Raw genomic sequence first — 27307 nt, 5'->3', positions numbered from 1 at the left:
TGAAAATGAGATTAATGAAAATAAATAAATGAAAATGGGAAAATGAAAAACAGATAATGAAAATGAAAAAATGGGAAAAAATAAATAAAAAAGGAAAAGAGGGAAATTAAAAAAGGCCAGGCAGAAATAAATCTGGGAATAAATAAATTTATATATGAATAAATATAAATGGGAATAAAGATGCCAATTACTCATTTATTTTTTACTCATTTGTTTATTTAATTTATTTTACCTATGTATATATTTATTTAATTTTGACTGAAATGGCTCTCCATAAACGGAACTTTATCTTTAAAATTAAAAAAAAAAAAAAAACGGAGCAAAGGATACAAGCGCGGATGTTTTGAAATACATCTACCGTCATAAAGAAGAGCTGGAGAAGTTTGGCAGTGAAAAGAAAGAGGACAGCAGAGGTCAGTAAAGCAAGTATGGAGTTTTATGGTCAGGCTAAGAAATTTTTATTTTCAAATACAAGAATGCAGTCATAATACTACAAGAACCCAGTCATATTAGCAGAATAATTTAAATATTGGCAGAGTAAAGATGCAATATTGCCAGAAGAAAGTCGTTAAATTAAAAAGCTTCATAGAGTGATATGTAACGTGACCCGCTCAGCAAGTCTGGTTCTAAATAAAAAGTTGCTTAAACAATCGTTTCAAAGTCCTGGGGCTGAAATTTTGCTTCTGATGTGCTAAAACATTTAGTACTTATTCATTTATTAAACCAGTACCAACTACAAGAACCTCAGTATTCCTCAATTTAGTGCAGTATGGTGAAAAGATACAAAATTACGATTTTATTCTCGTCCAACTTTACTTGTATTTAAAGCCCAAATCAAAAACTCAGAGCTTGGCACTAATACTCCATCATATGTAAATTTAGCTTGCAGAAAAAGTCCAGGAAGTAGAGATCTAAAATAAATAGTTCCCAAATAAAGTTTTATAATTAATCGTGGTTTCCTTTGAGACATTTTGTTGGAGACCCACATCCTACGGCAGGAAATGAGAGCTGACAAGGATTCCAACAGAAACTTCTAGTTAATTTTTATCAGTCACTCATAGCTGCAGGCTCAAACAGAAACTTCTACATTACACATTTTACACATTTTACATTATTTCAAGTTCATTGTCAAAATCACATCCATGACCTCTTTAGCTTCTCCAATTCGGCATCAAAACAACATTAATACAAGTATTTTGCATTGGTTCTTATTCAGTTACCAAAATATTTAGACTTCCTCCTTTAAAACTCTGCAGGCTGGAAACTTACTTCTTCTTTTCTCAGGAAGCTGCTGTTCCTTCTCCGTGACTTGACAGCACTCTTCTGTCATATCATATAGTTTAAATAGCATTTTGGAATTTTATTGAAAATGAAAAAAAGAATAAGGCATTTTGAAAAGACACAACTTTCACCTTGAGAATTAATTGACCGGAGCACGTTTGCATTTTCCACATGGCCCACACTGCTGAACTCTTTCTATATTGTGAAATCTAAAAATGTTTATTTTAATACTCTTAAAAACATATCTTAAATTATAATTCTCAAGTTGAAATGATGAATCTGGTGATGCCGTTTGAGATTTCTTGAAAGCCCTGGCCTACTAGATACATCAAAATGTAACTGAAGATATTTTGAATTATTATTTTTAGAAGTCAAACTGTTAATGAAAATATCTTAAATTATTATTAGTCAAAATGAAGTTGTTTTTAGACGTGTAGAATGTAATAACAGTTAGTCAGAAGACAGAGAATATATGCTAAAATGGCCTTCCATACTATTCTTCCCCAGGAGAACACAATGCTTTAAAAATGCTGAAACTAAAGTTTTACTTTCACATGTCTTTTTCTGTGGCACAGATTATTTTCTGTTAACATCTAACAGCAGGTAAGAGAATCCTTTCACTGCGTACGGAACAATATAAATAATCTATCAATAGGATTCCTCTTTATGATAACTTTCATCTTACAGGACTCAGCCGTTTAGTCTACCATTATGCGAACAGGTCAAGTCGGCTCGTTAATTTTTGCCATCTTGTAGTTTTGAAACAGAAGTGAATCTCAGAGCTGTTTTTAGGTTAGTTGATTTTCAATCTTTAAATGTGGAGTCATTTTTATTGTTTTTGTCGTCTAACTCCTCTTACTTGTAAATATATATTACAAGTAAATCTGTAAATGGGTCATTGATGTATAAGGATTTCCACCAGGCTAACTAAATTTTAAAAAAAAATATGTATATCCAATGCAGTTACTAGAACATTTGAAATGTTGTGCACAGAAATCATAATTTCACATTAAAATGAGCAATGGCTTTTCATCAATATGATTTGGCTCTGGTCTTAAAAAATGTTATATGATTTATTTTAAATTCAGGTATTTTCCATGTACTAAACATTTGCTTTATAAGTTTCCATTTATTTAAGGTGTTTAGAAACAAAGTTTTTACATTTCTTTTATTTTTCTGGCAATTATGACAGTTTTTCCCCAAATAAAGTGTCAAATTCCACTAATAATTGACTCGACCACTATTTTTCTTCACCATTTCATCAAATGTGTTAATAAATAAATAAATACAAGTCACCTGAGAAAACTGTATTAGTGATTGTTTATGCTCCAGTTAATAGATATTCTATTTTGAATTCAGTAAATGTACTTTTTTAATTGATCGTGCCAAATAATTAAATGTATCCAGAAAACAGCTCAAAATCCTTTTAATACATAAAAATAGAATTACATCCAGTAACAGTACATCATTACAAAAGAACAACACAAATAGAACATACCAATTTAATTTGCATACAAATTAATGTAGTAATCAACTTTGTAGCAAACATTTCAAACATATCCATCATAAAATCAGAATATACAGGAGATTGCTTTAATTTCCTAATTTTATTTAAATAACTGAATAAAGACAGAATTTTTCTATCTACCAAATGTAAATATATTAATGAAAATAAGTTTAACTATTTTAATCAGAACTATGTCTGATAAGTAATGGTTTCAAAACAGAAAAAAATTAAATGAAGTTCAGAACCATCGTGTTACTCCTGGGTCGAGACGCTCCGATTAAGTTTATTCCTGTCGATTCTGATCTCCCACGAGGGCCGATCACTGCCGATCACCAATACTGATCACGTGATTTTCGCTTTAGGTATGAATGACACTATCTGGCAAAATGGAACCATAAAATCATCTAATTTAGACAAAAACATGTACAATACTTGCAGGCACAATGCAGCAAGTATTCGGTCAAAAGGACAACTGAAAAACCTGCAATCAGTAAAAGTAATCAGTAAAATTAGTTGTGTTGATGCATTTTGACGAGCTTCACTCCTGAAGTATTTTTATATCACAAGATGCAAACTTCCCATCACTCTCAGAGCGTTAAATTTCCACTTGCTTAGGATTTGCTGCCTTGCGCAGCGTGAAGGAAAAGTAGGTTGTGAAGTAATCGGCAACAAAAGACAGTAATCGGCGATCACAAGTCATACACTTTTTCACAGAAATTGGTCAATTATGATCAGTGGCCGATTGATCAGCACAGCACTATTCCTGAGCACTTTAATCTCCAAGTGAACAAAGGAAAATGCTTATTGTCAAGCAGGTTTTAGAATCAGGCTTTTGTGAACTTTGCCCAGTCTTGGCTGTTCAACTTGGAACTCTGAGGTTTTGCTGGTTGTGGTTCTGATGACCATGTGACCAAGTTCTTGTCATTAGACTGTCACATGGTGCTGACCTGGACTTCTTCTCTCACATCCTGAATTACATGGGCCACATATGGTACTTCATCAGAGCTCATAGTTTGATGACAGTGGGATCTAGTAAAATAGATCAAAACAATAAATGACTAAATACATGCTGTAACTATTCCCATAATGATACATGTTCTATTGTATTTTTATCATGATATTGTTAAGAAAATACTAAAACTGCACCAAAACCTATTCTGGAAATAATAATACAAAGTTTTGCTTTTGCATTGGAGTCCTGAAATCAAAAATGAAAGCACAGAAACTAAATGTATCATAACAACGGTCGCACCACATGATATTTTCATGTTCAGTCATTATTAACAGCAAATAATTTGCCTTCTTAAAAAACAACCTAGCTTCCCACACAATGCAAATATGAAATGTATAATCAAAATAGAAAATTATAGAAATATTTCAATATTAATAGTTTTTTTAGGTCATACCACATGACACCCAAATATGGCAACTACATACCTACTGCTAAAAGTGACACTTTAAAAAAAAGATTGAGAAAGATTAACAAACCTGTTTGTTGTCTCCAGGGATTTTTGACAGACTGTTGGATGATTCAACACAATCCAGTTATTGACTGGATTTAAAAATATAAGTCCAAAAATGGGAATTTCTTGTTGTCGTACCACACGATATTTTGTTAGATGGACATTTTCGGACAAAGTTTATTTAAATTTTATAATAGAATTATAACCAAAAATGCTTTGAAAATTTGCACAGGATGAAGAAAAGACTTTGAAAATCATCCCAAACAGGAAAGAAAATATATTTCAACAGATTTAATGTAATTTTTAAGACATTTTTGAAACAGTAATTGAGTTTGGACATTTGCACTGCATGACATTTTGACCCTTTAAAGACCCCGAAATGTCCAGAAAACCAGCTCTTGAAAGGTTAAAGAAGGTGTTGGAGATATATTACATATCTGTGGTGTCTTCTTATGAATTTAAACCTTTTTTTAACTGGAAAAGTAAAGCTGGACAAAAAAAATTGGGTGTTATGTCACTGAGCCACAGAAGGCAGGTTTCTGTTTGCAGAGGAGATGAAGATGAGACATATTAACATTTGGCCTCTGAATATTAATATGTCGCTAAAGATAAGAGCTGTTGCTATTTTAACACATTTATTCACTTGTGGTCGATGGAGATAGAGACCCTTACTAAACGTGTATTCTTCATGGTTTTTAAAATATTAAAATAACTTATGTTCCATTGTTATGAATGTTTCCGTCACACATTCCTGCTTAATAAAGACACAACTACTGCTCTTGTGAAAATGAAAGAAAATGGTTGATTGAGCAAAACAATGACTTCTACAAAGAAGTGATCAATTTTTCCTTTGAAAAGTTTTTAAATAATAGTTTTCTAACTTCACTGTTGTTGGCTGTGTTTACAATTATGTTTAACTAGAGGTCTTTAAACACTTTTTTAAGGATTGAACATACCAGAGATGGGTTAGTTGCATTTACTTAACTTTTTGAGAAAAATTACTTTTAGGAGCTATTTTTCTACACCATACATTTTATGTTTTCTTGAGTAATATTAAGTTGTGTCATTACTTAGTATCTTGTTTCATTAATTTATTCATAATCTTGGAACATTATTAGGATTCGCTGAGGCTCTATGTTCAGAGTCTATGCTGACTAAGGTGTGATCTCTTAGGAAACTGATTAGAATCAAAATGCAGTTCAGTGATGAGTGTTTTTCTGCAGATCTAAGCTGAAGATCTGAATTTGGCATCATGGAGGCATCTAAAGAGGAAGTTCCTTTCTCTGAAACCACTCTATGCAAGAAACAAGAGGGTCAGAGGTGAGATGACGATCCCATAATCTAATTGTATGCATATGTATTAATAATTATAGACCTCTGGGATATTGTGTTAAAGTTACAGTGCCTATTAAATTTTTTCACCCCGTTGGATGTTTAATCCTTTCTATTGCCTTTAAAAATCAATCATGATCAAAAAAATGTGCCTTTTTGGCCAAGAAATTAAAATGCATTAAATAAAAATATTTAACATAAAATAAATGAGTAAATAAAGGGATACATAGTCAAACCCTTCAACTGATGGGCTGAAGGGTTTGATGCACTTAGCTTCAATAACAGCACTGAGTCTGAGTGAATTGGACTCAGTCAAGCTTCCACAGTCACATAATAGACTCTGTATGTTCATTAATACTAGAACTTGGTTTCTGTCAGTAAATGAGGTAGATGTTTGACAGGCACTGACATTCACATCCACAGGAAACGACGGAAACAAGAATCTGGACCAACGTGTCTGTCCTTCAAGAGCAGCCACTCAAAACTGGATGCTATTGATTTTAACCTTGACCAACCTTTAGGTACAAAGACGTGAGTTTAATGGACATTTCTTATGTAATGTGAGTCCCACTGAAAGTTTTTCATTCCAAAATAACTGCTTTTATTTGTTCTTAGAGGTGGAATATGATACAGCTGCATTCCTCTGTCAAACCAACTTTTTTTCTAATCCATAACCACTAATATAATGAGGTTAATATACATTATCACTCTCAGTAGAAACCATTTTAGTTCTACCGCAAAAGCTAACATTCATAGACGTCCTTGTCTCCACTTTTGTGGGTGCAGCAGCCAGTCAGCAACAAATTCAGCCAGTAGGGTGAAAGTAGCATTGAGCCTAGATATCTCAGATTCATTTTTGCATTTTTCAAATATTTAAGATAAAGACTAAAGACTCTTTTCAACTGGATAAATATTTCATTAGCATGAAAAGTACAAGCTCACAACATCTAGAATATATTATCCAACTGTTATTGCTTTCTAAACTGTACTTTGCTAGATTAATATTTTACACTGATGCACTGCACTGATGTATATACATATTTGGATAGCGCCCCAGAAGACCTTCCATGGAGAACATTAGACACATCAGCACATATAAATATCTAACTGAAGCCCTGTCAAGGACATGCATACACCAGTGTATTATTTTGGTCACATAGTATTAGGCTCATTAGCCACTTATTAACCCTGGGAGTCTCCATGTTTGAAAATACAGTGTTGCATGTTTTATGCAACATAAGAGGGACAAACCGGTCGAAATACAAAAACATGTCGACTAAGTGTTGAGCTACACAACAGTTGTCTTATTGAGAGCTCATAGCTGTATATCTCGTTCTACTTGGTTTGGTATGATGAAAGCTAATTCTTAGTGATTTCTCCATAGATTCGAGTGGAGCTCAGACGTTGGTCAACCTCCCCATGAGCATCGAAGGCAGCTGGGCTCCATATTTATGGTCTGTATAAAAGCAGAAGTACTTTTTTTCATATCTTCTCTTAAATAATCACTATGATGCAATTTGTAGATCACTTGATTGCCTGTCAGATTTTTTTCACAGGGGTTGTTCATGTCTCTTTGTTTCAGGAGCTGGAGAAAAAGATTGTGACATTTGTGAAGGACGAGCTGAAGGAGATCCAACAGGTCTTGAGTTCAGATTACCCCGAATGTTCAGAAGGTCAGGAAGAGAAGGAGGAGGTGTCTGAAAACAAGGATGAGAAGCAGAGGAGCAGCAGCAGCAGAGAGGCATTTTTAAAGATCACTGTTGACTTCCTGAGAATGATGAATCTGGATGACCTGGCTGACCTTCTGCAGAGCAGTAAGAGATATTCTTCTACAGAAATAATAAATCTACCAATGTTTTTAAAATGCTTGAAAAAAGGATAGTTAAAATGAATACCTATGGTAGTTGACACTAGTTTTAATTTGCTTCAAAGTTTAATTAGGCTTGATATAGTAGACCTTCTGCTGGTTTTTATATTTTCTAATCTCTTCCATCAGACTCTCCTCAAAATTTTATTCCATTTGATCCACAAAATGGTGCTCACTCTCTGCCTTATCAGCTCGGTGTCGCATACAAAACAGTTTGATATGAACACTGTTTGATGTTGAGCTTTTTACTGGGTAACACCAAGTATGCATATGCAGTCGTAAAAATTGACTTTTGAACTCTAAGGTTTGTTTGGTTGTTAACTATAAATAACTTATTATTAACAAAATAAGTTATTATTAAGAATTGTTAATAATAATTAATAATTAACCAAATTAATAATTTATTTAAAAATTACAAGGTAATTCAAAAGGTCAGGAAGACCTTCTGAATTTGTGTTATTACAAGGTAATAACTCAAACAGTTTCTCTATAATATACCTATGCGCAATGCCACTTGGCACCCTACTGGTTGAGCTTGTAAGTTGCCATTCATGTTCCTTGCCGCTAACTAGCTGAACCCGCAAAAGTGGAGACAAGTACGTCTGTGGATGTTAGCTTTTGCGGTAGAACTAAGATGGTTTCTACTGAGAGTGATAATGTATATTAAGTTTATTATATTAGTGGTGATGGAGTTTAACGTACAAAATTCAACCTTACCATTATTTTCAACAAATTCACCAAGCTACCAACACTAAATTAAAATACTAAGAAAAATATGAAAAGTTGATAAAAACTAATAAACTACTAAATGTAAAACAGCAAAAATATTTAAACAAGAATAGAACCAATAAAACTATGTAATCTCGTCACTCTTCAGTATGAACTGTAAATGTTGAGAAACCAGGTTTGTTCAAGTGGAATTTGGGGATGAAGCAAAATTTAGCTTTGAACTTGAATTGAAATTGGGTTGCTATGGGGGAATTTTTCTGCCATAATTCGAGAGTGAAAGCAGAAGTCCTGCTTTCAGTTCGAAAGCAGGACTTCTTGCCTTTTCTTTTTTTCTCAAAGCTTGTAATGCTTGTACTCAAAACTTCTGCTCTCTTTCAAATATTCACTGTGCTTTCTCAAACCTTTCTCCCTGCGGTTAAAACTTGTCTGCTCAGATCAAATCTCCGCTTGCAAACCTCTCTGCTCGCTTGCAGATTCTTTTCTGCTTGTGCTTGGAACGGAAAAGTACTGTCGCCTGGCAACCTATCAGCCAATAGCATGCAAGTGTTATACTGGGTGAGTTTGTTTCCTTCTAATAGGTGTGCCGGTGTGGCTATGTATCTTCCTAGATAGATCCAGCTATAGACAGATAGTGAGAGAGTGTTTAAGCCGCTCCTGTGTGCTACTCTTTAATTTCCAGAAACCAAAGGACCATTTTATTAGATTTCTTTTTTTTAATACATAAATTTGTAAAGAAACAATCAATATAAGTCTTTTTTTTTGTTTTTTGCTTGTTGGATTTTAAAGGAACATGACTTTCACAACAAGTGGACATTTTTGATCTATAGATAGGAGCAATCTATATGAATATAAAACCATGAAACTGATAAAAATCAACAGCCATTCTTTTGAAAGAATGCCATGACTTTTTAAAGTGTAACTATCTGAAAGCTAAACACCCCCCATGGCAAATTTTGAAAGATTTCTACAAATGTGGCAGAGCCAAGAGACCCGGCTGAGTGAGGGAATGAGCAGGGGGATAGGTGGGGGTGTGTGATCAGGACAAAAGAAGGACTCTTGCCAACTTATTCATTTTGTCGCTATGTTCATCGATTTTTCAGAAATATTTAGTGACTTCTTTTTTTTTGTTCAAAATAATAACTAGTAATACATTTAGTGACTATTATTCTGTGTTAGATACTTTTATGCAGCTCGGCTGCAGCCTGTCTGTCCTGAGCGAGGAACAACAGTGGACACTAGCCGCTATTAACATCTCCTGCTTCTTCAGCACTGCAGCCACACTGAACGATAGGTCTTAACTAATTAAAATGAGCTTGGGTTAATGAACGGTACGTGTCCAAAGAACCAGTTCACAAAGCAAAGCAGAAATTAAAGAAAAAACATTACCAATTTGCTAAATTAGAAATCAGTAACCTTTTTGGATAATTGATTATCAGTTTACTTATCAGTCACTGCAGGGAAAGAACTAAGTTAGTATTTTGGAATACTAAGATGGTGGCTTTAGAGCATGTTGCCCCTCACAAGATGGTGACTCAAATGAACAGAAAGAAACTGATGTTTTGCTATTTTCAACAATCTCTGAAGTCTAAAACATAGCAAAAAACTATATTAATTGTTCAGTTCGCCACAGTGGACCGCATAATCAGGAAATAGCTATGTGTTGGGAATGCTGGAATGCTAAACTGTTTTTAGCTTTACCTTTAGTTTAGGAAGATCTAGCTTTATAAAAATTGGACATTTTAGGATGCTTAGAAGCAATATACCCATGAAACAGACAATCTCATGTTAATAAACTATCAGTGATTAAACTACTGAGCTTAAATAGTATGAATTGATGATAACCTTCTCCATTCATTATCAAGCATGCTTTTCCCTAGTGCTGGTGCCTTCCTGCAGTCCACTGACCACTGGAGGTAGGCACCAGCCTACTTGAGGTACGTGTGTGAATGACAAACAATCATTCACACACCTAAGTATAATTTAGAGAGTACAACAGGAACTCCACCTTCCTTCCAACAGGAGTACCTGGAGAGAATCTACACATGCACAAGGAGAAAATGCAAACTCCATGCAGAAAGACCCCAAACTGGAAATCAAACCCAGGACCGTCTTGCTGCAAGGCAACAGTTCTACCAACTGTTACTGTAGAGCCTGGAGCTTTCTCCATTTGGGATCATTTTAAGCATCTACAACACAAAAACACCATGAAATATATTATTGCCCAGACAACCTCTTGAGTCATCCTTCAGAATCAAGAAATGTCCAATAAGCAAGGAAAGCATAGTTGTCTGAACAAAAGGAGTTTTCACATTAATGGCTGGTGTGGAGAACCAGAATCTTCTTCTCAGCTCTGGGATGCTCTCTGGTTCCGGAAACAAAGTAATTGTTGTTGAGTTAGCAGGAGCAGTATGATTGTTCACAGAGCACTTGTTTGGAATGTGGGGAATCTTCTTAGCTCTGGTCTTTAACGAGCATCAGGGTGCAGTGAAAGCGGAGTCCAAAGACACTCTTTTCTAGCATCTTTTCCAATGCTGGAACTATTTTCCAGTGTTGGTGAAGCTGAATTTTTTTTCTTTTCAGCTCTGAAGTGGAACCGAGCATAGTCTTCTTTATCAGAGGAGTGGTACCAAACGTTGATTCAACAATGGCAATCTTGGGCAATCTGAAATTCAGAGATTCTTTCTGCAGAATTATGAATAAGCCAGGGTCAAGGCTTGCTCCTTTGACTGGAAATATAGCTATTAGATGTATGTACGACAGACATTACAATGCAACAGCTTCCATGGAAGAGGGCAAGGTGGTCCTCCTCCCTTCTTGGTACTCCTTCTCTTCCTGCTAAGACTGAAAGGAGGTAGTTTAGGAGTTTTTTGTATTTACTCAATTTATTGTTGTCTGATGTTAATCAACTTGATCTGAAATGTTAAAATTGAATAGAAACAAAAGAAATCTTTAAGGAGAAGAAACTTTTTCAAACTCAAGAGCTCTATATCTTGGAGCATATATATCAAACCCAAGGCCCACATGCCAAATCTGGCTCGCTATAGCTATTTATGTGGCCCTCAAAACTCTAGAGGGTCACATAAATAGAACTTCAAGTTCAACAGTTGCATGCTGTTGTTGCGCAACACCCCCCCCCTTCTCTCTCTCTCTCTACTTCCTCTTCTGAGAGGAGGGAGATGTGCTACCAGCTCTCCGTCTAACGGGTGAATTGAGTTTCCTAAATCTGCCGAGATTTACCCTACCCAGAACTGAAGTAAACTCTGTTTAAGCTGGCGTCGAGAGAGACTAGCCTGGTTTCTAACAACCTTCATCCAGATGTCCCACCCTTTTTCACCCTGTGAACTAGCCAGATAGAGCAGCCCGGAATCAGCTAGTTCCACAGAGCACACCTGTTAACGGTCGCTCTTTCTCTTATTACAACTTGCACTTGTTATTGAACCAGGTTGGTTTTAGTGACTTGGGCGAGTCCCAAGGGTGTTGTTTTAGTTTTGGCTAAAAGCAACCTATAAAACATTTTCCACTTTCTCCTCCCAGAATCAAACTTCATAGCTATTTTACAACCATCAAAGAACTTTAATGTGACTCATTAACTGAATGTCCACAACATCTTTTAGATTTTCTTGATGCTAATTATTTTATTAGTAAGGCAGTTTTGCAAGGGTCAGTACAGCTTAAATCAGTAACAGAAATAATCAAATAAGTAAAATCAATAATCTAGCCTATCTTTCCCTAATGCTGACACTGTGAACTAAAAAAGAAAAACTTTGAGAGAGACGGACGGTGTTTGGCATTTTGAACCCCAGAACTGGCCTGATGATGAAAAAGGTGTTGCAGCAGCAGGAGGCTCCCAGTACAGGAAGAGTACTGAGTCAGAGCGGCAGGTCTCGGGCCTCAGGGTGACTTCCTCATGCTCGTAGCGGTCCTCTCCTTCTTGTCTTGCAGCTCTGTAGCTCCTTTCTCTTCGTCTCACGATCTTTCTGGTCCTTCGAGATGTAGAAGGGCTGATCTCACGGAAGGAACACACCAGTTCTTCCTCTTTGCCTTTGTTCTTTGTCTTTATCTTCATCTTTGCCTTGGTCTTTGTCTTTGGGGTCTCGAACCCAGCTGATGACAGAAGTGCAATTTGAAGCCACATGTTGCGGGGCTAACGGGTTGGTCCCCATGTGCAGAACAGTCTTCGGCTCTGTGGCTCCGGCTCTTCTTCAGCTGCAGAGTTCTTTGTCCATCTCGATCTTGGCTCGAAGCTGCCTGAAGGATCCAACCAAAGATTCCTCTTTTGCACTCACCTTATAAAAGGTTTATCCACCCTTTTGGTGCATTTGCATTGGCTAGCTTTGTTGCTGTGCCTGTCTCATTGGCTGACTGCTTGGACCGATGATCTCATATCCATCACCATCTTTGGACATGACCTGATGTCTGTACCAGTGTCCCAGGGTTGCTCAACAGCTCTCGCTCTCTTGTGTCTAACCTTTTCTTAGGTAAGTTTTAAGTTTAGCAATAAGGCGTTGGTCACCTCCGCTCTTCCATCAGTTCCTCTTTCCCCTGACCTTTCCTCTACCATCTACCTCCAACACAACATCAGTGACCTTTAGTTACAGTTACACATTTTACACCATTTCCAGTTCAATGTCAAAATCACATTTATAACCCCTTAGTTTCTCTGATTTAGCATTCACTTATAATATTATAATAACCATTACTTATTAGTTACTCTTATAATCATGATGTGAGTTATTACAGACATTTCTGAAAAGAAACCAAGAATAATTCATTATTCTAATCATTTGACACCATGTTACAGTTACTTCTTTCACCTGTAAGTATTTCAATAAGTATAAGAGTAAGTGTAAATATTCTTATAATCAAACCAACATCAACCACCGGTTAAACCAATATTGATTATTGGCTTAATTATAAGTTATCATTATTAATTCAAGGATTTTACTCTGGGTTTTATCCAATTACTCAAAACGTCTAGATTTTATTCCTTAAACCTTTAGTGCTCAAAATGAGCAATCTGAACTATTTTTAATCACTGCAGGCTGGAAACTTCCTCTTTTTCCAGGAAACCTGCTTTTCCTGTTTCATAACTCTCTTTCTGCCTGACTATGATTTTTTATGATTAAATAGAAAAAAGTAGAATTAAAGCAAAGTTTGCAGGACACAAAAACAACACACACAACCAGATTGATTTTATTACCGTCTGACTCTACTGTTGGGTCTTGATGTCACCTGTGTAATCAGTTTTAAAGATAACTTTATTTATTGTTATTATTAAACTAAAATCTCCAGCATGGGGAAGTGGGCTGAGCTCGACTTTTCTCGACAATGCCTAATTTTTTTTTTTATCAGTAAAATGAAATTGGTTTTTATTTGTATGGTGCCCAATTACATAAATGTGAAAAGATGTTTAAAATAATTGAATTTTATGAAGTACTTAAAATACAGAGAAAGTTGTCATATTTTTAAGAGTTTGTTAATAGATAGTGCTATCGATACATTCTTCCACAACCAGCCCTTTGAAGAGATTCATGATACAAAATAAAAATGAGTTTGACATGCATGACTATGAGGGATCTCTGTGTTGAGCCACTGCTCTTCTGCATTGAAAGGGCTCAATTTATCCTGGATGAACATGCTTCCTGAAAGGTTTCCAGGCAAGCTACACAGGGACAAGACTCTAAAAAGCTCGACATGTGGAAGACAATGTCATTCCCCTCCATTCATCTCCTACAGAACTTGATAATGAGGCAATCACTTTCCCTCCTTCACCCAAGCATCTAGCAACATTTGAGAATTTTTGAGCTCATACAGGTACACGTGCACATGTGCATGGTGTTGCGACATGACACAAAGTTTAAAAATGTTCAACTATTGTCACTCTCACTGCTGTTGCTATCACATCCCACGTGTCGGCTTTCTATGTGACCCACTAAAGTAAAGAAGTAAACTACTCTAAAAATGCATTATTTTTCTTTTTGCTGTGTTTTAGAATCACTCATCACATGCCAACAAACACTAAAGTCTAACATGAAGAAGAAGTTCCAGTCTGTGTTTGAAGGGATTGCTAAACCTGGAAAACCAACCTATTTAAATCAGATCTACACAGAGCTCTACATTACAGAGGAAGACTCTGGAAAGGTCAGTGTTGAACATGAGGTCATACAGATTGAATCAGTGACCTGGAAACCAGACAGACCAGAAACAGCAATCAGACATGAAGACATATTTAAACCCTCACCTGTAAGAGATGAACCAATCAGAACAGTGATGACAAAGGGAGTGGCTGGCATTGGGAAAACAGTCCTAACTCAGAAGTTCACTCTGGACTGGGCAGAAGACCAAACCAACCAGGACATCCAGTTCATGTTTCCATTCACGTTCAGAGAACTGAATCTGCTTAAAGACCAGCAGTTCAGCTTAGTGGAGCTTCTTCACCACTTTTTTAGTGAAACCAAAGGAATCTCCAGGTTTGAAGAGTTAAAGGTTGTGTTCATCTTTGATGGCTTGGATGAGAGTCGACTTCCACTGGACTTCCACAACAATGAGATCCTGACAGATGTAACAAAGTCCACCTCAGTGGATGTTCTTCTGACAAACCTCACCAGAGGGAACCTGCTTCCCAAAGCTCACCTCTGGATAACCACAAGACCTGCAGCAGCCAATCGGATCCCTGCTGAGTTTGTTGGTATGATGACAGAGATTAGAGGATTCACTGACCCACAGAAAGACGAGTACTTCACTAAAAGGTTTAGATATAAGAAGCAGGCCAGAATAGTAATCTCCCATGTAAAGAAATCCAGAAGCCTCCACATCATGTGCCACATCCCAATCTTCTGCTGGATCACTGCTACAGTTGTGGAAGACATGTTGAACAAGGAAGATGGAGAAGATCTGCCAAAGACCCTGACTGAGATGTACATCCACTTCCTGGTGGTTCAGACCAAACTGAAGGTCATCAAGTACGATGGAGGAGCTGAGACAGATTCAATCTGGAGTCCAGAGAACCAGAAGATGATCGAGTCTCTGGGAAAACTGGCTTTTGAGCAGCTGATGAAAAGAAACCTGATCTTCTATGAATCAGACCTGGCAGAGTGTGGCATCGATATCAGAGCAGCTTCAGTGTGTTCAGGAGTTTTCACACAGATCTTCAGAGAAGAGAGAGGGCTGTACCAGAACAAGGTGTTCTGCTTCGTCCACCTGAGTGTTCAGGAGTTTCTGGCTGCTCTTCATGTTCATCTGACCTTCATCAAATCTGGAGTCAATCTGATGGCAAAGGAGGAAATGAAATCCAAAGATGTAGAAGAAAGATATCATGAATCTTCAGAGACAGATATCTACAAGAGTGCTGTGGACATGGCCCTAGAGAGTCCAGATGGATACCTGGACTTGTTCCTCCGCTTCCTACTTGGTCTTTCACTGGAGACCAATAAGCGTCACTTAGGAGGCCTTTTGAGACAGACAGAAGAAAGTTTAGCTACTAATAAAGACACAGCCCAGTACATTAAGGAGAAGATGAATAATGATCTATGTGTTGAGAAAAGCATCAATCTGTTCCACTGCCTGAATGAACTAAATGATCAGTCTCTGGTGGAGGAAATCCAACAATCTCTACAAACAGGAAGTCTTTCAGCTCACCAGCTGTCTCCTGCTCAGTGGTCAGCTCTGCTCTTCATGCAACTTTCATCTGAAAAAGACTTTGAGATGTTTGACCTGAAGAAATACTCTGCTTCAGAGGAAGCTCTACTGAAGCTGCTGCCAGTAGTCAAAAAATCCAGCAAAGTTATGTAAGTCATTATGTAGATGACTTCATAAAAAAAGAGGCTATAAAATTAATAATACTAATAATGAGATGGTTACTTTGCATTATGTCTGTCCTTCCAGACTGAGTGGGTGTAACCTCTCAGAGAGAAGCTGTGAAGCTCTGTCATCGTTGCTCAGCTCAACAACATCTAGTCTCAGAGATCTGGATCTGAGTAACAACGACCTGACAGATTCAGGAGTGAAGCTGCTGTGCAGTGGACTGATGAGTCCAGACTGTGAACTGGAGATTCTCAGGTGAGATACATTTAAATTATCTGTTTTACATATTTAGTAATTTAGAAACATGTCTAATGCATATTTTAATTTGCCATTATTAACTATTTTGTGTACATTTTAAGAAGAAAACTGTACTAAAGTATTGAGTTTTCTCTGACATGGTAGTAGTGTCCGGTGCAGAGAAGACAGCCTTACTGCTGCTATGGAGGTGGCAAGTAGTCAAACAAATCATTACTAGATTCTAGGGGAAAAAATAGTAGTTGTGATCACAACAATAGACATTAGATTTTTCTTATTTGTTTAAGAGCAAGAACACTTAAACATTAATATTAATGTATTCAATTACATTAATACAGATTCATGTAATTGAACTTGTATAATACCATGCTACTGTAAAAAATATTTTACATGTTTCAGATCAATCATGACAAACTGAGTGTAAGTGCAGTACTACATTAAGACGTCAAAGTGAAAATCTTCACTTATTCTTGTATGAATGCAAAATATATTGTCAATAGTTTCAGTATTGACTGATGTTAGTCATATTTTCTCTGAGTGAAGCCTTTAATATAAATAGTACAATTTATTATTGAGGAAGGAAGAGAAGGTTAGATGAGGCCATTTGTAATTGTCTTCTATGAATTTAGGTTAAACTTGTAGAAAACAATCAGACAATCTGATACATTTCATGTTATGTAATGTTACAATGTTACATGACAAAATTTTGTCATTTATTTATTTCCTCAGGAAAGGACTGTGAGAGTAACAAAAAATGAGAACATTTCACCAAGATCCCTCCACATTAACATCCCTATTGTGAAGCATGATGTTAACTAGTGATGGGTAGATGAGGAGTCATGTATCGTTTCGACTTTGTATTTTATTGTAGTTATTATATATTGTATTATGTTATATCTTCAGTTGAATTTAAAATATATTTGATATTCTTGGATACAGTCAATAAATAATGTACCATATGGAACATTTTAGTGAAGGTGTTTGGATGAGGATACTTGTGGACTGTCCCTCTCCTCCCTCCCCACAAATTTTCATTAAAAAAAACAAACTTTTTTCGGACATTTTGAAATTTAGCCTGTTACGCTTTTTGGATACAACTTCTCCTGCTGTAGGAAAAAATGAAGTAAACAATACATTTATATTAAATAATTTATAAAAAGCAACTGAGTAAATTGTACAATGGCTGTAAATCTGAGTTTATCTAGGTGTACCTGGGATTTCATTCTCATGCCTCATAATGCCTCAACATTGAAAAGGTAGATTTATTTAAAAAATACAGTTTATTCAAACATATGTGACACTTAATATGAACATAATATGAAAGTAAACTCAGAGTCAATTTCAGCTGAATTTGAATTCAGATAGATCAAGTAGAAACTGACAAGAGCCGGATGAAACGACAAAAATGAAAACAAATTTATTTTCCAGTAAGATCAAAATGGTCCCACACTGTGGAAACCTTTCCTTTGAAGCTGCTCCATAGTTGATGCTGTAAAAGACCAAGAATTTGTTTGGCAAATGCCTTTGACAGATTCGCTTCCTTATAAACACAGTTTGGCGCCTTAATATCATCTCGAAACAGTCCCTATATTGATCACGTGATTTGCTGAAACCAATACGCGCACCGACACGGGTTTTGGTCTATGGGCTTGATGCATGCGCCGGTGCGTCGGTGTTGCTGGTGTTCTATCTGTCAGAGAACACCTGACCCATCACTACTGTTAACAGTGTCACACTTTGGAGGTGTTTCTTTTTTTTTTGCTGCAGTAATTGGTCAACAAGTGTGCATAGATGTTAAGATCACACCAGTCACATTCTTAAAAACCCCCCGATAATGACGTCAAACAGAAAAAAGGTTAGAGGCTTCAGAATCCATTTGTTAATATTATTGAATGGCTAAATCACAGGTAAAATTACTGTGATCATCCAACCTGACTGGATTAAGGAGGATTTGAGATGAATTGGAGAAAACATAAAGATTTAGCTTTGAATTAGTAAACAGACATCTTTGAACTTCACTTTGTCATTCTTATGTTTACAGAGTAACAATGGAAGATATAAAATTCTCAGTCTGTACACAGACTGCTGCTCAACAGACATGATTTTCCAACTAATTATTCTAACAGGTGTAACATGTGCTGCACTTTGAGAATATAGGTGAGTTTTCCAACAGTGTTGTGTGTTTGTGTCTGCAGGCTTTCAGGCTGCCTGATCACAGAGGAAGGCTGTGCTGCTCTGGCCTCAGCTCTGACTGTGAACCCGTCTCACCTGAAGGAGCTGGACCTCAGCTTCAATAATCCAGGAGAGGCAGGAAAGGAGAGTCTGAAGAATCCAAGCTTTAAACTGGAGTCTCTCAAGTAAGGAAATATTTTCTGCAGCCACACAGTGATGATTAATACTAAACTCAGGGTTGGTACACGTGTAACATATGGCCATTTACCATTTATTTAAACAAGTTGAGCTTTAACAAACAAAAACTAATGCATAATTGGAAAATGGAAGGATCATTCAAAAACAACTGATCAATGTGTTTTTTATTTATTGCAGTATGTATATGGTCATTAAATGCTGGTATTTTAACCTTGTTCACAGTCTATGCTATTTCTGCAGCTATTTGTGTCATGAGAGCCATGACAGCAAAATCAAATAGGGAAAAACAAGCATCTGTTCAGAACTAAACTGATTATACCAGGAAGATTTTAGATGTTGGAGACAGAAACTCAGTGATAGGTGTAAAGAAAAGCCTTAAAAACTGAAGTCTAAACTTTATTGTCCATGTTTACATCTTGAAAAACACTGGTACCACCGAAACATCTTCTTTCTTACAGCATGGAGCCTGCAGGAGAGAAATGGATGGCACCAGGTCTGAGGAAGTGTAAGTGTTTTTTGATTCATACCAGATTGTCTCATCTTTGTGTCAGTGAATTCAGAAAATCATACATCAGTAACTGCATTGTGTTTGTTCTGTTTTTCAGATTCCTGTCCACCAACAGTCGACCTGAACACTGTGAACAGATTCCTCAAACTGTCTGATGGAAACAGGAAGGTGACACCTGTGGCAGAGGAGCAGCCGTATCCTGATCATCCAGACAGATTTGATCCCTTTCAGCTGCTGTGTACTGATGGTCTGACTGGTCGCCGTTACTGGGAGGTGGAGTGGGATGGAAAAGTCTATGTATCACTGAGTTACAGGGGAATCAACAGAAAAGGAGACAGCGACAACTCCTTGTTTGGTTTGAATGATCAGTCCTGGTCTCTAATCTGCTCAGGTGATGGTTACTCTGCTTGGCACAATAGTGAAAAAAAAACCTTAATCCCTCATTCCTCCTCCTCCTCCTCTGTCTCTGGCAGAGTAGCTGTGTATGTGGACTGTCCTGCTGGGACTCTGTCCTTCTACAGAGTCTCTTCAGAGACACTGATCCACATCTACACCTTCAACACCAAATTCACTGAACCTCTTTATCCTGGATTTGGGTTCAAGTTTCGTTCAAGAGGGTCTTGGTTCTCATTTTAGAGGGTCCTTAGTTGGAGGAAACATGAGAAACGTGTTTCATCCAAGATATGTTTTAGATTAACATGTAAATAAATAAAACTAATAAAACTCAAAGAGACACTACAGCTCAACAACTAAAAATACATAAAAATTAAAAAAATAATAAGCTGAATTTTGTTTTGTTTTAAGTAAAGGAAATTATTGCTAAATAATAGAGACAGACAGGACAAACAACCATGCACTCACGTACTCACACCTAAGGAGAATTTAGAGAAACCAATTAACCTGACATGTTTTTGGACTGTGGGAGGAAACAGGAGAACCCACCATGCACAGGGAGAACAAGCAAACTCCATGCAGAGAGACCCAGGTCGGGAATCAAACCCAGAACCTTCTCCTGACTATATATATAAACACTCACGCTTCTCATATATATTATAGTTGTCATTGATGAAATGTTTCAGTTTCTGGTTTCTGAAAGTAATTAGTCAAAATATAAACACTTGAAAATGGTCCATGTTTTCATTCTGAGTTTTAAAAGAAAGACTGATCATATTTCAGGCAAACATGCTTAAATTACTTGTTTTGATATTTCAGCATCCTAGTATCCCAGATGTACCTGAATGCAACATGCACTGTTATTGGGAAAATCTGTTCATCGAAGATTTCCATTTACATCTTATATGTAATTTAATTTAATGCTAAAAGCAGCCATTTTAGATTCACAATTTTTCTACAATACTAGTGACTTCCAGGTATTTCAGTTGGATTTTTTTCTTTTTTTGGTCTGTCTGACTTTAATTTGCTTTAGGATTTTCCTTTGATGTTTACCAAAACCAGGAGACTCCAGTCACATTCAATTTTTATTATTGAATAATAAAAATCTATTCATTTGCTACATCTGTTTTTCTTTCATTTCTAAATCCATTTCCTAAATACAATCTGACAAAGTGAGGACGCATACAGGAAGAATAAAAAGACAAAAAGATGTAGAAAATTTACAAATTATGCTGTAGAAGTAACTACAATCCAGCTTACTCAGATCAATGCTAAATAATGATGACCAAGATTATGCAAATATATTATTATGCTTCTCAATAATAGACATTAAATACATTTCATTATAACTTGAGTGAATTATGTCAGTCTTTCCAATAATAAAAAAAAGACATTTGAAGAAAACTGAAAAAATAGAACCAAAGAATTAGGACCTTGAATTCAGTTCCTTTACAAACCTTTTAAAACTTAAAAGGTTTGTAGTCCTAGTCCGGCCCGGGGGCTAAATGCATTGTCATTATTCATGAAAAAACATATACTTCGTTTAATTGAAAATCTGCAGTTCCTATACTGTCCACGAGGGGCGCTGTGTTTTATTCAGAGCACACAACATGATGCAACACTGCAGCGGAACTAACAGCAGATGGCAGCACTGAGCTTCAGGTTCTGTAAACAAGTTGGATTCTATGCTTTACCAGCTTTTTATTTTGGCCCTGGCAACCTCATATTTCTCGTGCATGCTAACATACATACATGTTATGTATGCAAGTTTTTCTATATGTATGCATTTTATGCATCAACAAATGTACTTAATCAAATGTCTGTTTAAAACAGCTGACACTTAAGATTTCAAATGTGTGAAGCCAGATAATTTGTTCAAATTGCTTCCCAGATGTTGAAAACTGATTTTAAATCTTTTCTTAATTTTTGTCTGTTGTATTTTGTGATGCAGGACAGTGTTTTTAAGTTCCAAAAACTGTGAATAAATGTTTTGCAACATTGTACAATCACTGAAATCAGTTCTTATGCATAATGCACTTAAATAAATGCTTAACTGAGTAAAAGTATTGCTGAAATTGCAGATACCTTTCTTAAAAACTGAGATTATTCATAATATATTTTGTAAAAGTGAAATTCGTTTAATATAAAAATCAACAAGTCCACTTTTATTGGTTCTATTTAATCTTGCAATGAGTTTACTTGTGTGGCCCCCTGCAGATCAGATGAAGCTGTATGCGGCCCCTGAACCAAAATGAGTTTGACATCCCATGTTGACTAGGATTGCCAAGTAAACATTCTTTTTTTATTTTTATTGTTGATTTTATTTGTTTTTAGCTGCACCATGTAGCACTTTGAGATTTTTATTAATGAAAAGTGCGTTATAAATTAAATTTATTATTATTATTATTATTATTATTATTATTATTATTATGGGATTACCTAGTCATCTAGTTTCTGTTGACATTAAGCAGAGTAGGTAATGTAACAACATTTTTCCCCACTCCACATTAGCACTATAAGACACGTTTCATCACAGTATTCATATTGAGATACTATATGAATACTATTTACTACTTATCATGCCATTTAAGATTTAAGGCCTTGCTTAGATACATCAAAATATAACTGAAGATATCTTGAATTGTAATTTTTACAATTCAGAATGTAAATGGAAATATACTAATTTGCTATTCAAAATAGCCAAAATATAGTTCTTTTTAGATATCTGGGACGTAATTACAGTTAGTCGGGCAAAACCGATTATATGTCAAAACGACCTGCCACAGTTTCTTACCTTATCTTAGGCGTTTCTTACCACGCCTGTCATGTGCTTAAAAAAAAAAACACTAAAGTTTCACTTTCGCCTGTGTTTTTCTGTTGCGTAGATGATTTTCTATCAACCTCCAACGGAAGGTAAGATAATCTATTCGTGGCGGACGCAGCTGTATAAATAATAATTAATCTATCAAAGGGTTTCTCTATTTCTTTCATGTTACGGGACTGAGCAGCAGCTGTTTAAACAAACAGTAAATATTACCGGTCAGACCGACTTTCCGACATCTCCGGAGGACTGGCGCTTCCACTCGAATATCAACATCCGTTAAGAGCTCCAACCGTCAGTGTCTCCTTCACTGCCAAAGTGAATTTACAGAACCGTTAACTTACGTTTACTTACAGAAAAGTTAGCAGCTTTATTGTAAGCTGTTAACTTCCAGTTTACAGAAAAAGAGGCATTGTAGATTACAAAGGCTTCCAGTTTTAATTTAAAGCTAAATTATTTGACAATATTTACACTTATGTACAATATTTATAATATTGAGATGTTTTCCTGAAAATGAATTGCAGGTGTTATTTAAAAAAAAAAAGAAATTACGTTTTGTCTATAATGTACAATTGCATCTAAAAATTCTCACTGCAATATTCATCATTTATTCCAAAACTTCAACAATCTCCCTTTAACTTTAATTTTAAAATTTTACCCTCTTCAATAAACTTTGGACAAAAAAAAAAGACAACTGTAACAAATTATAAAATGGTGACCCCATCTCATGTGCCACAGCGATTAATTAACGTTACAACTTTGCATGCCCTGTAGTGGCACAAAAAATAACGTTTTTTCCAACCATTGAGTCCTCAAATCCTAGACTATATAATTGTGTTTAAACAGATTTAAAACTTACCGAAGTTGCATTTCATAAGATCTCCATATTTGCCTCCTGCATGTGTTTGCTTACTCCTTGCGGGGAATAAAAATCCAACTTGATCCTTCATCTGGTGGCCACTTGTGCTGACTTGAGGTTGTTCTTTGATGTTTGATTTGATCAACTTTCTTTGCTCAAATATTTTCTAATTAATATATGTAATAATTGTTATTTATTGTAAATGTTAAAAAATTGGCTGAATATTTTCTTAGCAAACAATAAATAACCATGTATTAAAATTATGTAAGAATAGTAGTAATTTAATGAAAAGTGATCAATCATTATGTGTTGATTTACTCCCCCCAAAAATACCTCTGCATCATTTTAAAAATTATTAAATCTCATCACAACACTAAATTAACAACCACAGTTTAAAAATAAATTAAAAGGAAATGTTACAAATAAAAACTAATCTCACAGTAGTTGTCATTGAGATGAATTACCATCTGAATGGCAGATTAATCTGCCATTCAGATTCATGTTTGTGTACCTGACAAACACAAACTAACACAATTATGTGTTGAAATATTCAAATAAATATTCAACACATACTGCGAGTCATATTATTATATTCATTTTAACACACAATGTGTAAAATTAACACAAAATATGCTTTTAATTTAATAACACATCTTTTTTTAGAGTGTATTTAACACATATTTATTCATTAATGGTCGATATAAATATGTATTGACCTTTCAAAAGTTGTGTTCTTCATGGTTGGGAAAATATTCAAATTACTTGTATATAGAGCTTCATGAAACGTTCAACTCTTGGTCTATTGTTTCATTTTCTAATTCTGCTTTAAACTTTTCCACATCTTTAAACCAAACCTGCTGTGTTCTTTGGTCTTCATGAAACGATTTGTCCTCTAAAAGAAACTCTGATGGCACTAGATTTCATTTAGAGGTTTCATGATAAATAGAGCTTAATATTTGTGCTCACTGCAGTTTTCAGAGTTTTGTTTGTGAACCCTTTGAAAGCCGTGTGTCATTTTATTAACATTGTTGATATATGGCTAAAATCCCAACACATTAGTTTTAATGTGGAGTCTGTCTTTCTGCAGATTAAGGTGGACTGTGTGTCTAAGCTGGTATTGATCTGAATTTGGCAACATGGAGACGTCTGAGGACAAGGAAGAGGAAGCTCCTCTCTCCGAAACCACTTTATGTAAGAAACCAGAGGACAAGAGGTGAGATGTCTGTCTCTGCATCACTTTGTCAGGATCAGCACTCCCAGCATTAAAGCAACTTTACTTGCAGAAATCAGACTGAAAGAGAATCTGATATGGAGTCTGGCCAGTCTGACCTGAACCAGCTTTCTGCTACAAAGAGGTTAGCTGTAGCTGAATCACATGTGTAAAATGTAACTGAATCAATGTAAAGTATTTCATCTTTCACATGTCAGCACATTCTGCTCCTATGGGAAGTGGTATGTATTGGAAGGCCATTATTATTCATAGGAATGAAACATGTATTTTTGAAATTAAGGTGCATGTAAAAAGTTACATTTTATTTTTCTTTATTTTGTAGAAATCAGGTTTCACTTTGACGTTAAAACTGCAGCATGTAACTTTCATTTAAAAAGTCTTTTAAATATTTGTTGAAACTGTGACTATGTTGTGACCGTATGGTATGAGACAAATAATCTATAAAAAGTCAAGCTGCACTTAGTGCCGTCAATTAAGCCTGTGTATGTGCTGCTCATCCATCCTGTCCTCAGCTAGCTGTAGCAATGCTCTTAGCTTTTAGCTTCTACCTGTTGGCAGAGTCTGCTAGGATTGCTGAGGCCAGTTATCATGGTCATCAATGACGCAGATAAACAGTTTTCCTGTCTTGGTCATTTGTTTCTCTGTTATTAGCACATAAAGCAGCACATACACAAGGTTAATTGACAGCGCTAAGACCTTCCTCCAGGCTCTTATTGGTTGATTTCGACTGGCAGTGTTGCATTTTTTAGGTGGCAAAAATAGTTGGAGGAGTTTGATCTTTTCACAGATTGTCTCTCATACCATCGTGTCACGACATGGTGACAGCTTTAACAAATATGTAAAAACATGTTTTATAAAAGTTACATGTTACAGCTTTAAGGAGATTTTTTGGTATTTTTTTTGTAAAAAAAAAAAAAAAAAAAAAAAAAAAAGCCTGTAATTGTTGGATCATGATTGCTTTGTAAAAGCAATAAAGGCCAAAATGTCCAGAGTGGTGAATGGTTTTCATTCACACTGTAGATTTATTAATCCAAGAAGTTTATTTCTGACAGGAAATAAAAGAGGCGTCTGACTGGACTGACATTCTCATCCACAGGAAACACCAGGAACAAGAACCTGGACCAAGCTGTCTGTCCATCAAGAGCAGCCACTCAAAAGATGCAGACATTCATTTTAACATTGATCAACCTTCAGATGCAAAGAGGTGAGCTTCATTGAAATGTTCTAACTGTGTAATATGAGACCCACTGAAAGGTTTTTATTCCAAAATGGCAACTTTTATTTATTTTATGTCTTAGAGGTGGAAAAATATAACTGTTTTCCTTATCAAAATAATGTATTGCAAATCCATCACTAATAAAACCATTTAAATAATGCACTGCTCTTTAAGGGTAACTTCAGGGCTGCATATTAGAAAATCTCAGTAATAACAACATCAGATTCAGTATACAGTGGTCTATCTGAAAAGCTGAAATCCACTAGTACTTGAGACTGCATGTAAAGATCCAGTAATCCATGTCCTTTGTTGAAATGTCTTCAGCAAACTGTTTGCAGGCTTTCCTGTGTACAGACTTCAGTATATATTATATTATAATCTATGAGGTTCAAGAAGAGTCAGTGAGTTTAAATCATCAATCCAATTTATTAAGACCAAAATGCAGCGTTGGTCCATCACCGACGAAACCAAATGGCGTCTAAGAGTTTCTGATTCCTTTTATATCAAAGCTACGCCTTAAAGAGGCCGTTCACTAGTGTGTCATGTCCTTTAGCCTTAGCTTTACATGCGTGCAAGCAGCTAATAGAGATGGAGGAAAACACAGATTTATTTATTCTCAAGGTGTCAAAGCATGAATGATACCAATAAGAAACCAAATTCAATATGATTCTCAAACCAAGAAGATCAAACATGATAAACACATTGCTAATTAAAGGAGAAAGAGGAAACGAAGAAGTAAAGTAGCACCTGTGGAGGAAAACCTTATAAAAAGGAAAACCAATGAGCAGAATGAAATGAGGATGCACAGCATGTAAGATCAGTTAATATGATCTTGAATATTAACTGGATTCTTATCAAATCCAGTAGCCCATTTAACAGATATAATTTGGCCTGATACTGGGGCTTATTCCTCTTCCCCCTGAAAACCTGGTCAAATTATCAATTTGGAATCAATTTGATGGCTTATTATTTATAAGATAACTGCTAAAAGACTAAATATATTTTGAGGTTTTTAGGAATTTTCTAAATTTGCAGTTTTGAGTTCAAGATTGACTATAAAGTGTTTTAGATTTCATTACTTAGGTTTTGTCTCTATAATTTCCCCCTGTGTTTTCTTCTCATAAAAGGAAACAAAAACAGGCATAACTCAAGAATTTAGCGTTAAAGGCCAATTTGTTAACATCAAACCATCTTATGAGCGATTATTCATTACTTCAGACAATGTGTCCAGTTTATTTTATAAGCAGACTTGGATTAAAAGTTTTATCTCAACACATCAGTTTTAGGATTGTGCTCATCAAAACTGTAAGATTTTTGATTTGTTTCCAAATATTCCATTTTGATCTGTTTTACTTAAATATCCCCATGTTAAGTAGATCTGGTAATAAAACAAGCCACAGTCGTCCGTAAGCAAATCTTGTTTTCAGAGATCGTTCAGTTACTTTTTCTTAGTAATGCTGGTTTTCGTCAGCTAAATATGGTACATAGGAGGCCAAAAGTTTTATCATAAACAATTAAAGACCATCAGTGGTGTGATTGCTATTTTGTAAAGCAGTCACATCATTCATTGTAACCCCAAAAATTAGAGGTAATCAAGTAGATTGAGCAGCTTAAATAATCTTTATAATTCCTCTGAGTGAAAAGTTTAGTGTTAGTGTAACATGTTGTTGCT

The 27307-nt window shown here is 35.7% G+C and overlaps 1 protein-coding gene and 1 pseudogene across 2 annotated transcripts in view; both read left to right on the top strand.

The window, feature by feature from the left end:
* Positions 1–1838: 1838 nt before the first annotated feature.
* Positions 1839–27307, top strand: part of LOC148154175 (NLR family CARD domain-containing protein 3-like) — a 39698-nt pseudogene continuing 14229 nt past the window's right edge. Inside the window, exons 1-4 of the transcript XR_015766018.1 lie at positions 1839–1884; positions 24276–24401; positions 24472–24543; positions 25516–25623. The product of XR_015766018.1 is annotated as an NLR family CARD domain-containing protein 3-like (transcript). The remainder of the gene's footprint in view (positions 1885–24275; positions 24402–24471; positions 24544–25515; positions 25624–27307) is intronic.
* On the top strand, positions 1848–21514 carry LOC106911674 (NLR family CARD domain-containing protein 3-like). Its single transcript, XM_088015333.1, has 10 exons — positions 1848–1884; positions 5475–5571; positions 6007–6114; positions 6968–7037; positions 7166–7397; positions 14172–15966; positions 16064–16237; positions 18433–18594; positions 19066–19112; positions 19213–21514. The coding sequence occupies exons 2-10, from the start codon at positions 5504–5506 to the stop codon at positions 19749–19751; spliced, it is 3195 nt and encodes a 1064-aa protein (XP_087871459.1). The 5' UTR covers positions 1848–1884; positions 5475–5503; the 3' UTR covers positions 19752–21514.

The sequence above is a fragment of the Poecilia mexicana genome, unplaced genomic scaffold (assembly GCF_051168715.1).
Source record: "Poecilia mexicana isolate PSO_F unplaced genomic scaffold, ASM5116871v1 scaffold_18, whole genome shotgun sequence".
Classification (NCBI taxonomy): Eukaryota; Metazoa; Chordata; class Actinopteri; order Cyprinodontiformes; family Poeciliidae; genus Poecilia; species Poecilia mexicana.
This window is presented reverse-complemented; position numbering and strand designations above follow the sequence as displayed.

What these genes read in the sequence shown, in the direction of transcription:
- LOC106911674 (XM_088015333.1), top strand. Translation starts at nt 5,504, where the DNA reads ATGGAGGCATCTAAAGAGGAAGTTCCTTTCTCTGAAACCACTCTATGC. An exon ending in AAGAAACAAGAGGGTCAGAG is followed by an intron (nt 5,572 to 6,006) that starts GTGAGATGACGA and finishes TCACATCCACAG; the next exon opens with GAAACGACGGAAACAAGAAT. An exon ending in GGCACCAGGTCTGAGGAAGT is followed by an intron (nt 19,113 to 19,212) that starts GTAAGTGTTTTT and finishes TCTGTTTTTCAG; the next exon opens with ATTCCTGTCCACCAACAGTC.